The 13,064-nt window shown below is 44.2% G+C and overlaps 1 protein-coding gene across 2 annotated transcripts in view; it reads left to right on the top strand.

The window, feature by feature from the left end:
* The window catches only part of DRAM1 (DNA damage regulated autophagy modulator 1), a 38,644-nt gene that overhangs the window by 17,277 nt on the left and 8,303 nt on the right, over positions 1–13,064 (top strand). For both annotated transcript variants that reach the window (XR_014781768.1, XM_084795308.1), the window contains exons 3-4: positions 351–493; positions 4,081–4,258. Coding sequence is in view for 1 of the 2 variants with exons in the window: in XM_084795308.1 (XP_084651434.1) it covers positions 351–493; positions 4,081–4,258 (321 nt within the window). In the remaining variant the exon portion in view is untranslated. The remainder of the gene's footprint in view (positions 1–350; positions 494–4,080; positions 4,259–13,064) is intronic.

Here is a 13,064-nt window from a genome sequence, read left to right as displayed (position 1 = left end):
TGGAAATCTTCATGGTACATTGTTAAGTGAAAAAAGCAAGTCATGGAAAAAAACACATGGCGTGCAAGGCCTTCACATGGAAATAGCCAAGATGGTGTGCGTGCGCGCATCTGCCCTCTGCATAGGGCAGAGAATAACGGGAAGAGCAAAATGTGTTGCAATCGTGACTGGTTTTTTTTTTTTCCTTTCTTTTCTCGTGCTAGAACTGAAACCTAGGTTCTCAGGCTACACACACACACACACACACACACAACTGTAAAAACAAAAAATAAAAAATGACTCATGTGTTCTTGTCTTCCGTTGAAAGAGTCAAGTACCGCACTTCACTAGACTGCACTTCTTTCTTTCAGGTGCAGCTACGATGTACACAAGATATAAGATAGTGGAGAAGCAGAACGAGACCTGCTACTTCGGCACCCCCGTTTTTAACTTGGTGTCGTTGGTTCTCGGATTGGTGGGGTGTATCGGAATGGGCATCGTGGCCAATTTCCAGGTATGGCCTGAGTGTGTTGGGTGGGGGAGGATGGAAGTGTGAGCAGAGAAGCCAGGAATGCGAGAACCCAGCTTGCCCCCCAAAAAGCTATGGATTAGGATTGGATTGGCTTCCCCCCCTCCCTGAGACAGGGTCTCTCTGCGTAGCCTTCGTTGTCCTGGACTCACTTCATAGACCAGGTTGGCCTCTAACTTAAAGTGATCCGCCTGCCTCTGCCTCCCGAGTGCTGAGATTGGCTCAACTTATTTATTTATTTTCGAGACAGGGTTTCTCTGTATGGCCTTGGCTGTCCTGGACTTGCTTTGTAGATCAGGCTGGCCTCGAACTCTCAGAGATCTGCCTGCCTTTGCCTCCCCGAGTGCTTAGGACTAAAGGCGTGTGCCACCATGCCTGGCTGATTGGATTGATTTTTAATATGATTGTTAGTCTTGCCTAGGAATTGGGAAAGAATGGGTTTATATCTGCAAGATGAGAGTGTATACCTCAAATAGTGGCACAGGCTCAGTGGCGCTCCCTGATTGCCCTTTTTTAAAAAAAGAGATTTTTACCCTCTCTTTGGCCCAGCTTGGCCTGGAACTCTTTTTTTTAAAATGTATTTATTTATTATTATGTATACAGTGTACATTAGATCACATTATAGATGGTTGTGAGCCACCATGTGGTTGCTGAGAATTGAACTCAGGACCTCTGGAAGAGCAGACAGTGCTCTTAACCACTGAGCCATCTCTCCAGCCCCTGGCCTGGAACTCTTGGCAGTCATTTTAATCGCATGCATGCGCATGCACATATATGTTTTAAGCTGAAAACTATTTAGTGCTGGGCTCTTCTGACTCAGCCTTCTGAGTACCGCGGCCAGCTTCACCGTTCATATTCGTGTAGTTTGAAGCAAGAGCTGCTTTAGTTTTGTAAGCGGGTTCTCCCCGGAGTCAACGCTTACGCCTCTCCCATTGGACAGGATCCATCTGGTATTCAAAGAGAGGCACCTGATCCCCTCCCTTTTGTGGGTGAAGGCTTGGTTTGTGGAGGTGACACCAAAGAGAGGCTATTTAATGTCTTAGAAAAATCCACTGAACCCCATGTTCATACCACTGATGGTACCCACCTTACAGGACTGTCGCAAGGCCTGGACAAAAGAGTTGGTGTAGAACAGCCGCCACCAGTCTGTACTTAGTGGCTGTCACAATCACAGCCAAGCCACTGCAGTGGTCCTATAGTCTTCCAACCTGTTGTCTCCATGGGAGAGCAGGATGGATTACTACAGGAGGCCTTGTACTGCCCAGGGGAGATCTTTGTATGATGCTTGCTTTTACAAAAAGATGGCAGGCATCACCTTTAGTGAGCTACTGCGGAGAGAAAGGATGCATTCTCTAATGATGTCTACTGTATCCCGGAACTGGACCATGGTCAGTTTGACATGACATACATCTCGTGAGCCCCCACAGATTTACCGTCTCTGTGCTATCTGTCAACAAGGGGCATCATGCTAAAGCACACCAGGAAACTCAGGGCTGTTTGCCAGCAGTTACGGCGAAAGGTCCCCCGTCTTTATATGGTACAACATGTTCAGGATGACCCACAGGCCAGGGATGGTAAAGGTTCTTAGAACCAGTCCTTGGTTGACAAAAGTGACAGCACAGTTTACTGCTCCATGCTCTGAAGCTATGAGAAAGGAGGGGAGGGGACTTAGGGCGACGAGAATTATTTATGCAAACATGCACCATCCAGTGGGAGAGTAGCATGCAGTTTATCACATCACTTTCTCCGTGAATAACATCATAAGACTTGTAATACGACCACGGCAGGGTAAAGAGTCCCCAGGGAGCCCACGAAGCTTGCAAGCTTAGCTCCAGAAGCATGTGTCAAGATGGCCAGGGTAGAGGGAGGAAGTATTCAAATTCAGGATGTCCACGAGTACAAAAAGGAAAGTGGAAAGTACCAGAATTCTGATTATTCCTGAAAGTGACTCATTAGCAGATGATGTGTTGGTTTCTGTTTTACCCTTATCCAAATATACCTCCCATTCAAGCGACAAAAGGGATTTGTTTCTCTTAGTTCTTTTAAAATAATTTTTTTAATGTGGAAAGGTATACATAATATAGAATTTTCATCTTAAACACTCTTCTTTATATCAGTGATTATTTTCCTGATTTCTGTAAGTACTTAAAGGGGCACACATATTTTAAAACATAAATGTCCCTTATCCAAATGCCCATGTGAGATATTCCAGTTACAGAAAGTAATGTGATGCATTGCAGAATGTGGATGCAATTGTGCCTGGTACTTGCAGTGATTCTCCTGCCTCAGTCTCTTGAGTCCTGGGATTACAGGACGCAGGTTAAGCTGCCTCACCTGGTTTTTCTAAATGCAGTTTTTAAAGGAAATGCTATTTTCCTTTAAAATTACATGGTTTTCACTGCAAGCATCTAAGATAGAAATGATTACAGACCAAGATGGGGGTTCTAATTAAAGTCATGGTGGAGTTAGAACTTTTACTTTACAAGAGGCAGGCTCTAAAACTTACCCCCACAATTCTTCTCCAGGGTGGATGCTGTCTTTTTCTTTCTTTTGTTTTTGTTTTTGTTTTTGTTTTTGTTTTTTTGAGACAGAGTTTCTCTGTGTAGCCTTGACTATCCTGGACTTGCTTTGTAGACCGGGTTGGCCTCGAATTCATAGCGATCTGCCTGCCTCTGCCTCCCAAGTGCTGGGATTAAAGGTTCTTTTTTGTTTGCTTTTATTTTATTTTGTCTTTTTTTTTTTTTTTTTCTGAGACAGGTTTCTCTGTGGAGCCCTGGCTGTCCTGGAACTCACTCTGCAGACCAGGCTGACCTCCACCTGCCTTTGCCTCCCAAGTTCTGGGATTAAAGGCGTGTGCCACCTGTCTTTTTATTATCTCATGTGTTTTGTTTGGTTTTTGTTTTTTTGAGACAGGGTTTTTCTGTGTAGCCTGGGATGTCCTTGACTCCCTTTGTAGCCCAGGCTGGCCTTGAATTCACAGAGATCCGCCTGCCTCTGCTTCCGGAGTGCTGGGATGAAAGGCAAGCGCCACCACACCCGGCTTGTTTTTTTCAGTCTCGTGCTGGAGTAACTGTAGAGCAGGTTCACCGCTGGGCTAAGATCATAAGAAAACACAGATATTCACATTACAGTTCCTAACAGTAGCAAAATTACATTTATGAAGTAGCAATAAAAATAATTTTACGGGGGCTGGAGAGATGGCTCAGAGGTTAAGAACACTGCCTGCTCTTCCAAAGGTCCTGAGTTCAATTCCCAGCAACCACATAGTGGCTCAAAACCATCTATAATAAAATCTGGTGCCCCCTTGTGGCTTGCAGGTGTACATTCAGGCAAAACATTGTATACATAATAAATAAATAAGTCTTTTTTTTTTTTTTTAAGTAATTTTATGGTTCAGGGGTCACCACAACATGTAGAATTGTATTCACGGGTGGCGGCAGCCTTAGCAAGGTTGAGAACCACTGGCTTAAAGCATCCCAGAATGAGCGAATGAGCGCTGGTGGCTCGAGATGAGTTAGCACCCCCTCCCCCACCCCCAGTAAGACCCCGCCCCCAATCTGTGGTCTTTGCAGGAGTTAGCTATGCCGGTCGTCCATGACGGTGGGGCCCTTCTGGCTTTCGTCTGTGGTGTGGTTTACACGCTCCTGCAGTCTATCATATCCTACAAATCATGTCCCCACTGGAACAGCCTCACCACGTGCCACGTGCGGATGGCCATCTCCACTGTCTCCTGCGCAGCCGTCGTCCCCAGTATCCTTTTCACGTGTGGATTGTAAAAAAAAAAATAATAATAATACGGCGAAGAAGAAGGAAAATTGGCCTATTTTGGGCCATAGCAGTAGTTGGACTAAGGGCTGCTGAAGCGGGGTTCTGCAGTAGGGGAGATAGGGAGAGACTCCCCCCGAGTCTAGCCAGAAAGGGAGCCTGGGGGTCACCAGGTGGAAGAGAACCGCGGAGTGGCTGAACTTCCCTGATGGGATTCTTGCACAAGACACTTCAGGGAAATGAGACAGCCTAGGGCGCGGGAGGCGGGAGGCAGGAGGCGGGGTGGAGGGGGTTGTGGGGAGGACTCAGATTACCAGAGATCATACCAGTGAGGAAACTGGTGTTTAGACCTGGTGTCACTGTGACTATAAGACTGGCACAAACAACTCAAGGGCGGTGGGGGTGGGGGTGGGGGAAGGCTTTATTTTGCTTTACTGTTTCCGTGGTTGCTGGGACCCATGTGCTCAGGCAGAACACTGTGTGGCAATCAGAGCATGTGGGGCCCGAATGTGTTCATTACGGACAGGAAATAGAAGGCAAGAGATAAGGGGGGTGGGGGGGGGGGAGGAAGAGGAAGAGAAACAGGAACAGAAAGAGGAGGTGGAGGAGGGCCCAGAGACCTGCCCCAGTAATCTGCTTAGTCCAGGTAGGTCCTCGGTCTTAAAAGTTTCCAGAATTATGGGGCATGGTGGCGGCGCACACCTTTCATCCCAGAACTCCGGAGGCAGAGTCAGGCAGATCGCTGTGAGTTCGAGGCCAGCCTGGTCTACAAAGCAAGTCCAGGACAGCCAAGGCTACACAGAGAAACCCTGTCTCGAAAAACCAAACCAAGGGCTGGAGTGATGCCACAGAGGTTTCCGAAGGTCCCGAGTTCAATTCCCAGCAACCACATGGTGGCTTACAACGACCTGTAATGAGATCTGGTACCTTCTTGTGGTGGGCAGGCACAAATGTGCGCAGAATACTGTATAAATAATAAACAAATCTTTAAAGGAAAAAATATTGAAAAAGAAAGAAAGAAAAACCAAACCAACCAAACAAAAAGCCCTCAAAGGTTTCCAGAATCTCCCCCAATAGTGTTGCGATCTGGGGCCAAGCCCCAAGCAGCCACATGAAGGTTTGGCGGTAGGATGGAGACAGTTTGTATCGGTCTTAGTTACTTTTCTATTGTTGTGGGGAAAAAAAACAAAACAAAACCAAAAAAAAAAAAAAAACCATGATCCAGGCAACTTATAGAAGAGTTTATTTGGGGCTTACTGTTTCAGAGGGTCAGAGTCCATGACTGTCATGGTGTGGAGATTATGGCGGCAGGCAGACAGGCAGACAGGCAGGCACACAGGGCACTGGAGCAGTAGCTGAGAATTTGTACCTCAAACAGAAGGACGAGGCACAGGAAGGTAACTGGGAATGGCATGGGCTTTTGAAACTTCAAAGCCCACCCCCTAGTGACACACTTCCGGCCAGACGATACCACAGAATCCTTCCCGAGCAGTTCCACTAACTGAGACCCAAGCATTCAAATAGATGAGCCCAGGGGGGCGCTCTTCACTCAAGCCACTAGACTATCCTTAAGCAGGATCTAGTTAAATTGATTTTATATTCTATCTTTATTTACTTATTTATTTATTATTTATCTAATTTTTATTTTTTGGTCTTTTTTTTTTTTAAAGCCAGGGTTTCTCTGTGTAGCTTTGGCTGTCTTGGACTCACTTTGTAGATCAGATCGGCCTGCCTAATGCCTCCCGAGTGCTGAGATCAAAGGCAGGTGCCGCTACGCCCGGCTATCTTTATATTTTCATATGTATATTCCAGTTAGAGTGTTCTTTATAGTCGAGTGGGCCCAGGAGAAGATTTAGGATCCTGGCTACTACATAGTTCAGCTAAGCAAAGGATCTTTGTCATCCTGTTCCAGCAAGTTTGGTGCACTCTCCTCACCCCTGTTCCTGAAGTGTCTACACTCTTCGGAGGAGCAAATAGGAGAAAAGTGGACAGGATCTGGGGGGCCGGAAGGAGTGAATGAAGAAGATGGAAAAAACACAGGGGCACTTGGAACTGTTTGCTTTCCGTCGCACGGGTCGGTTCCACAAGTCCTGTGAAAATATTTAACTTTTTTGTAGTGCTTGTTTAAAGACATCAGATGAAAGAAATCGCTTCATGGCATCCCAAGAGCCCAGACTCCATGCCTCTGGGGACATGGCAATTTGACTTACTAACCTGTACTAAGGGATTTCATCTGATACTTCTGTCATGCATGATCAAGTCAACCCCAAATATGTCTAGCCTCTTTGTAGTTACTGATCTTGTTTTCAGTATGAAATTCACTTCATTTTCTAATTTAGCAATGAAAAAAAATGAATGAAATAAGTAATTATGTTTATATATTTTCATTTAAAGGAAATGAAGGTGGGGCATGGTGATGCATGCCTATAATTCTCTGTTTGTTTGTTTGTTTTGTTTTTTCGAGACAGGGTTCTCTGTTTAGTCCTGGCTGTCTTGGACTCACTTTGTAGACCAGGCTGGCCTCGAACTCACAGCGATCTGCCTGCCTCTGCCTCCCGAGTGCTGGGATTAAAGGTGAGCCTTCACCATCCAGCTCTCCCTTTATTTCTTTAATTTAAACTAAGAAAATGAAAGTGATATGATATTTCAAGGGTGGAAAATTTTCCATCTTTTGATCTTATGCCAGATTGCAGGAAAAAAAAAAGACACTGTTTTGTAAGTAGTATAAGCCATATGGTAGTCAAATTTCAGAACATACCATGTCCTTCTAAACCTGAGCTCTGCATTTTTCTCCTAAAATAGAAATTACACCAGCCAGACTAAGTACACAATTTTGCTTGGTTTTATTTCTTACTGTTTTGGGATAGGGTGCTACTCTGTAGCCCAGGCTGGCCACAAACGTGTGACAATCCTTTCCGTCTCAGTCTCCTGAGTGCTGGGATTACAGGCACGTGCCGCCCAGCTGGCTTCCTCTTCCTGGTCTTGGGGAAATTTTTAATTATAAAATTTATAGTCAGAGGCCAGGCGTGGTGGCACACACTTGTAATCTCAGCAGAGGCAGGTGAGTTGCTCTAAGTTCGAGGCCAACCTGGTCTAAAGAGAGTTCCAGGGCAGCCAAGGCTACACAGAGAAACCCTATCTTGAAAACCTTAAAAAAAAATTACAGTCAGGGAAGAAGGAACTAAACCCCAACACTGAGAAATTCATCAACAAATGGCACGCCTTTGTTTTAAGACAATTCCTCCCCCATTTCCTTGTCCTGGTAATAGTTTGAAAGGAGCCAGGCCTGGTGGCGCACACATTTAATCCCAGCATTTGGGAGGCAGAGACAGGCGGATTGCAGTGAGTTTGAGGCCAGCCTGGTCTACAAAGGGAGTCCAGGACAGCCAAGGCTACACAAAGAAACCCTGTCTTGAAAAACAACAACAACAACAAAAGTTTTCAAAGATGTTCATAATTTCTATTAAAATATAATTCCTTAACTCAATAATTTGTGTTGACTATAAAGCCTATTTTAAAAAGTGGCATTTGTAGTGTTGTAAGCAGTTTCTCTGCTTCCAACTCCTAGAGGCAAAGCTCTGGCTACTAAAACCACAGAGTCAAGCACAAAGGGACACTTTGGCCTCAGTTTCCCATCGTGGCAATCTCTTAGCCAAGCCAAAGGGTCAGAGACCAAAATGGAAGCAGGTTAGGTACACGCTTGCAACAAACTAACCCGAATGAATTCAACAAACCTCCTCATGAAAAAAAAAAATCTCTGGCCTCAAGCTTTTCTGCAGTGGAACGTTTCTCTGGAATGAACTGACAGGCCCCTTAACATGCCCGCCCTTCTCCGTCATATTTCTGTGACACGAAACAGCCTCACCGACTCCTGAAGAAACAGAGAGGCCAGCCCTTTCATTCTTTCTCTCACTCCTTTCCTTTCTTTTCTCTTTTGAGACAGGGTTTCTCTGTGTAGCCCTGGCTGTCCTGGACTAACTCTGTTAGACCAGGCTGGCTCCTCTCTCAGAGATCTGCTTGCTTCTGCCTCCTGGGTGCTGGGATCACAGACGTGTGTGGCCCTCCTCCACACCCCCCCCCCGCCCCCGACCCCGGCTGTACTGTAAGGTCAGTCATTTCTTAATAGGTTTCTAAATTTCTCCTGTGTATTGGCCCATCTTGCCTCAACTTGTAAAGCTTTCAAAAACTTCACATAAGCAAGGCATGCTGGTAGTAGTCCAAACGGAAGGAAGGAAGGAAGGAAGGAAGGAAAGAAAGAAAAGAAAGAAAGAAAAGAAAGAACAAGGCTGGTTATGGTGCCTTTCTCCTTTAATCTCAGCACTTGGGAGGCACAGGCAGGTGGATCTCTGAGTTCAAGGCCAGCCTGGTCTACAGAGTGAGTTCCAGAACAGCCAGAGTTACATAACAAGACCCTGCTCACCCTTCTTGCTCTCCGCCCAAAACAAACAAATAAAAATTAAGAAAAGAAGAGAAGGAAAGGAGAAGGAGGAAAGTGTGCTCGCAGGCCTCTTGAGGCACACGATCTGAGACTTCCTGTTCCCTCCAGTCTGGTTGTGACACACTTTCCCCTCGAGGCATGGTGGTGTCCTCTCCTTTTCCCTTTCCTCCTCCCGAGGGACTGTTCTAGACCTGGGCTATTGCTCCATCACGGTAGCCGTTGTGACCTTTTGCATACTTAAAATGTGGCCAGCCCAAATTGAGATCATTCATAAACGTAAAATATACACTCACTTTCAAAGACTTGATCAGAAAAAAAGGAGTGTAGCTGAGTAGATGACCTCATTAGTTCTCTCCCTTTCTTCTTTTGCCTTTTTTGTTTGGTTTGTTTGTTTTGGTGGGGGGAGGGGCCATGAGTGGACTTAAATTCATTGTGTAGCCCAGGCTAGCTTCCAACTATTGAGTCTTTTACGCTAGCCTCCAAGTGTTGGAATTACTGACGTGAGGTACTACACCCAGCTTACACTAATAGTTCTGCATATTGTCATACATTAAAATAATATCACCGATACTTTATCATTATTTTTTAAAGTGTGTGTGTGTGTGTGTGTGTGTGTGTGTGTGTGTGTGTGTGAAGCCGTCTCCAAAAGAAGGTTCTTCAATGCTCATCATATTCTTTGAGGTAGGCTGGAGGTACTTCCAGGAGTTGATATGTCTCATTGTCAAAGAATCCTTAAAGTAATTTAAAAAAAATCTTTAAATGCCAATTTCTGTAGGTCTCTGAGATTTTTGATGTTCACCTATTTTTTTTATTTTTTTGTTTTTTTTCTTTTCTTTTTTTAAAAAAATTATTTTTACTTAATTTCAATTTATGTGCATTGGCATGAGGGTGTCAGATCTTGGAGTTATAGACAATTATTAGCTGCCCTGTGGGTGTCCTTTGGAAGAATAGGCGTTGCTCTTAACCACTGAGCCATCTCTCCAGCCCTCACCTATTTATTTTTACATAATCTATCTATAGAATTCTTTTAAACCTAGGATATATATTCCTGTGATAAGAACAGACTAATACTTGACATATGTGTGTGTGTGTGTGTATAAAAGATAACTTTAAATTTTACACCAATGTATCAAAATTAAAGTTACTTTTGGATTAATATACAAAATTCTATACCAAGACATTAAAAATAACCATATTTGTCAGTAACAATTAAGGCCTTAATTTGAATATATATATATTCAATTGTTGTTTGTTTGTTTTAGACAGGGTGTCTCTGTGTTAGCCTTGTCTGTCCTGGACTTGGTTTGTAGACCAGGCTGGCCTTGAACTCACAGAGATCCACCTGCCTCTGTCTCCCGAATGCTGGTATTAAAGGTGTGCTGCCACCATGCCCGCCCCTCTTGAATATATTTTCTATATTCCCTAACTCCAAACCTAAGAAAAAGAAAAGAGAAAAATCCCAGAATCCAACCTCATTTTCTCTCTGAATAAAACCAGTAATAACTTATAACCAACTCCCAATGACAATAAACATCCATAGCCCAAGAAGACAAAAACCTACCAAACCCCCCCTCCCTAAGGTAAATGGGGTATCATTCTCTTTTTAAGTCTGTTTCTTCACTGATTTGGGGAGCATTGATTTAATGGGTACCCAAATAAAATTTGGAAAAATGATTAAGTAAGCTAGCATTAACATAAATCTTGTTTGGGACAGTCTGAAATGCTGGGCCAATTGAGACCAGCAACTGTCTTCGAAGCTGTCCTGGAAGCAGGCTCTGATGACGAACTGCCATCAAAGCACTTGGGGCTGGAACATGCAGGACGCTGGAACAGATGTGCCAGCATCTCAGCATCCTGGAGGATGAATCCTGTCAGGTCTGACCCAGCTTCAATGTCATGATCTTTTGTTCTAAAAGCATATAATTTCTCATAAGCATTATACAGTCCTTAAGTATGAAGTGTGCACAGATCAATTAAGGCTGGCTCTCTGCTCTTTGTATGAGCAGAAGAAAGACGTCTGTAAATCTTCATTCATGCCATATGAGGAATGGCATCTAATCATAAGTCACAGGGATTCTGTAGCCAATAAGAAGCATTGTCTATGCACAGACATTCATGTCTCAGCCAGTATCAGAGCTATTCCCATGTAATGGGATTAGCAATATAAGTTACCTGCTTGCTCTGCAGTTTGATTTCATGTAATTATAGACTTAAGTTAGCAGTCCCATTTTGACCTCTTTCAAAGAGGATGTATAACATCACCATTACCAATGGACATACAATTATTATATTGAAATCAGAACAAGATTGTGTAGTTCTAAATGTCCTTCTCTAGGCTCTATGGCACCTGATGTATAGGCCAGACCGCTACCTGTTTACCTTTTTAGAGACAGGCCGATTGCCCTGAGCAATAGAAAAGGCATTATGTTTTAAATAAACTTTATATAAACTCCCATTTAAGTTTAGAGTTTAAACATACCCTAGGCAATTTGTACCTGGCGTTTACATTTGTTTGGGGTATTTTTGTCTCATCTCTACTTTCCATAGGGGACGGACATGTCCACCCTTTAAACATATGAATTGTAGGCTTTGAGCATCTGGGACCTAACTAGGCTGGCATGTACTTTGTCACCTGTAAGTCCCATGTTTCTTTGCATCAGGCATGACTGCCACCTGTCCCCCATGAAAACTTTTTTTTTTTTTGGATAAGCTGGCAGCCAGGGCAGTGTGACACTTCAACTCAGCATACAAAAGCTTTTCGACTGAGAGAGACTTGCAGTTTGCATGTCTGTCTCACAGCCTAACTGTGGGTCCTTACATTGACCAACAGAAGATATCTTAAGCCAAATTACCCTTTGGCACCAGTTCCCTGATGGAAGCCCCACTTTCAGGGAGATTGGCTGGCCTTTTTAGAGCAGTGTGACATCATTTCTCCTTCCATAAACCTCAGAGTGATGTGTATCTATCTTTTAGATTTGGATACATAATTCATTTTTAGGCAAAAGGAACTTACTTAGTAATTTTAAGGAAATTTTTGTCATTTTGAATCCTAGACTGTTTTTGTAAGTAGTTTATCAGCATTTGGGAGACAGAGGCTGGAGGATCACTGTGAGTTCAAGGCCATCCTGGTCTACAAAGCAAGTCCAGGACAGCCAAGGCTACACAGAGAAACCCTGTCTCAAAAAACCAAAAACCAAAAACCAAACCAAACCAAACCAAACAACAACAACAACAAGAACAAAAGTTTGGTTATCTTTCTGGGAGCTATTCCTCCTGTTAAACTGTGATAAACATGATTGAAAAAAAAAAACAAAACAACAGTGTGGCTACTTGAATTTAGCTGGTCATCAGTATGTTGAGGTCAATTTAGAAATAGGGCCTAATGTTTATTATTAGCCCTACAATTATTATTACAGAAGCTTTTTGTTTTGTTTTGTTTTTTGAGACAGGGTTTCTCTGTGTAGCTTTGACTGTCCTGGATTTGCTTTGTAGACCAGGCTGGCCTCACACTCTGCCTCCCAAGTGTTGGGATTAAAGGTGTGCGCCACCACCGCTCGGCTCCCCAGAGGCACTTTCTAACCTGCTATCAATCAATAAAAACACGGACACCTGTTATATTTTAAAATAGCCTTGGTTCACCTGGGGCAGGGCCGATATTAATCCCCTAAACTACCTCCCATAGTGGGACAGGTATCCCCCACGCCATCTGCTTCTGATAATTTCTATCAAGCTCTCTGCCATCCAGAATCCCAAGTACTTGCTAATGCTCTCCATCTGGGCCGAACCCTCCACCCACGCCGGCCGTGTGCTTCTCCTCCACCTAACCCTTAGCCTCCACTCCTCCTCATGTCTCTCTCCTCATCTCTCTCAGTCAGTCTCCCTAAGCCCTGAAACCTTAGCCACACCTATCCCATTTGCCCTGCCTGGGTGTGTTGGCTTTTTATTGGTCAATCAGGAACAAGGTTTTAGGCAAGGTTACAAACATTTTCGGGTACGGTGAGTCTGCTCATTTGGGCAGCAACCAGACCAACCTCCAACACCTTCTTAGGCTTTTTGTTTGTTCTTCAAGACAGGGTCTCTCTGTGTGGCCCTGGCTGTGCTGGATTTGCTTTGTAGACCTGGCTGGCTGCCAACTCATAGAGATCCACCTGCCTCTGCCTCCCCAAGGGCTGGGATTACAGGTGTGGGCCATTGTGCCCAGCTACCTTTTTAGTTTTTTTAAAGCATGGCTCCTAGCAAATTTTAAAGATTTATTTATTTATTTGTTACATGCATTGGTGTTTTGCCTGCATGGATGTCTGTGTGAGGGTGTCAGATCCCCCAGAACTGGAGTTACAGACAGTTATGAGTGGC

This window comes from Acomys minous (genome assembly GCF_964271855.1).
Source record: "Acomys minous genome assembly, chromosome: 9".
Taxonomy (NCBI): Eukaryota; Metazoa; Chordata; class Mammalia; order Rodentia; family Muridae; genus Acomys; species Acomys minous.
Note: the sequence above shows the minus strand (reverse complement) of the source record. Positions and strands in the feature narration are given on the sequence as shown.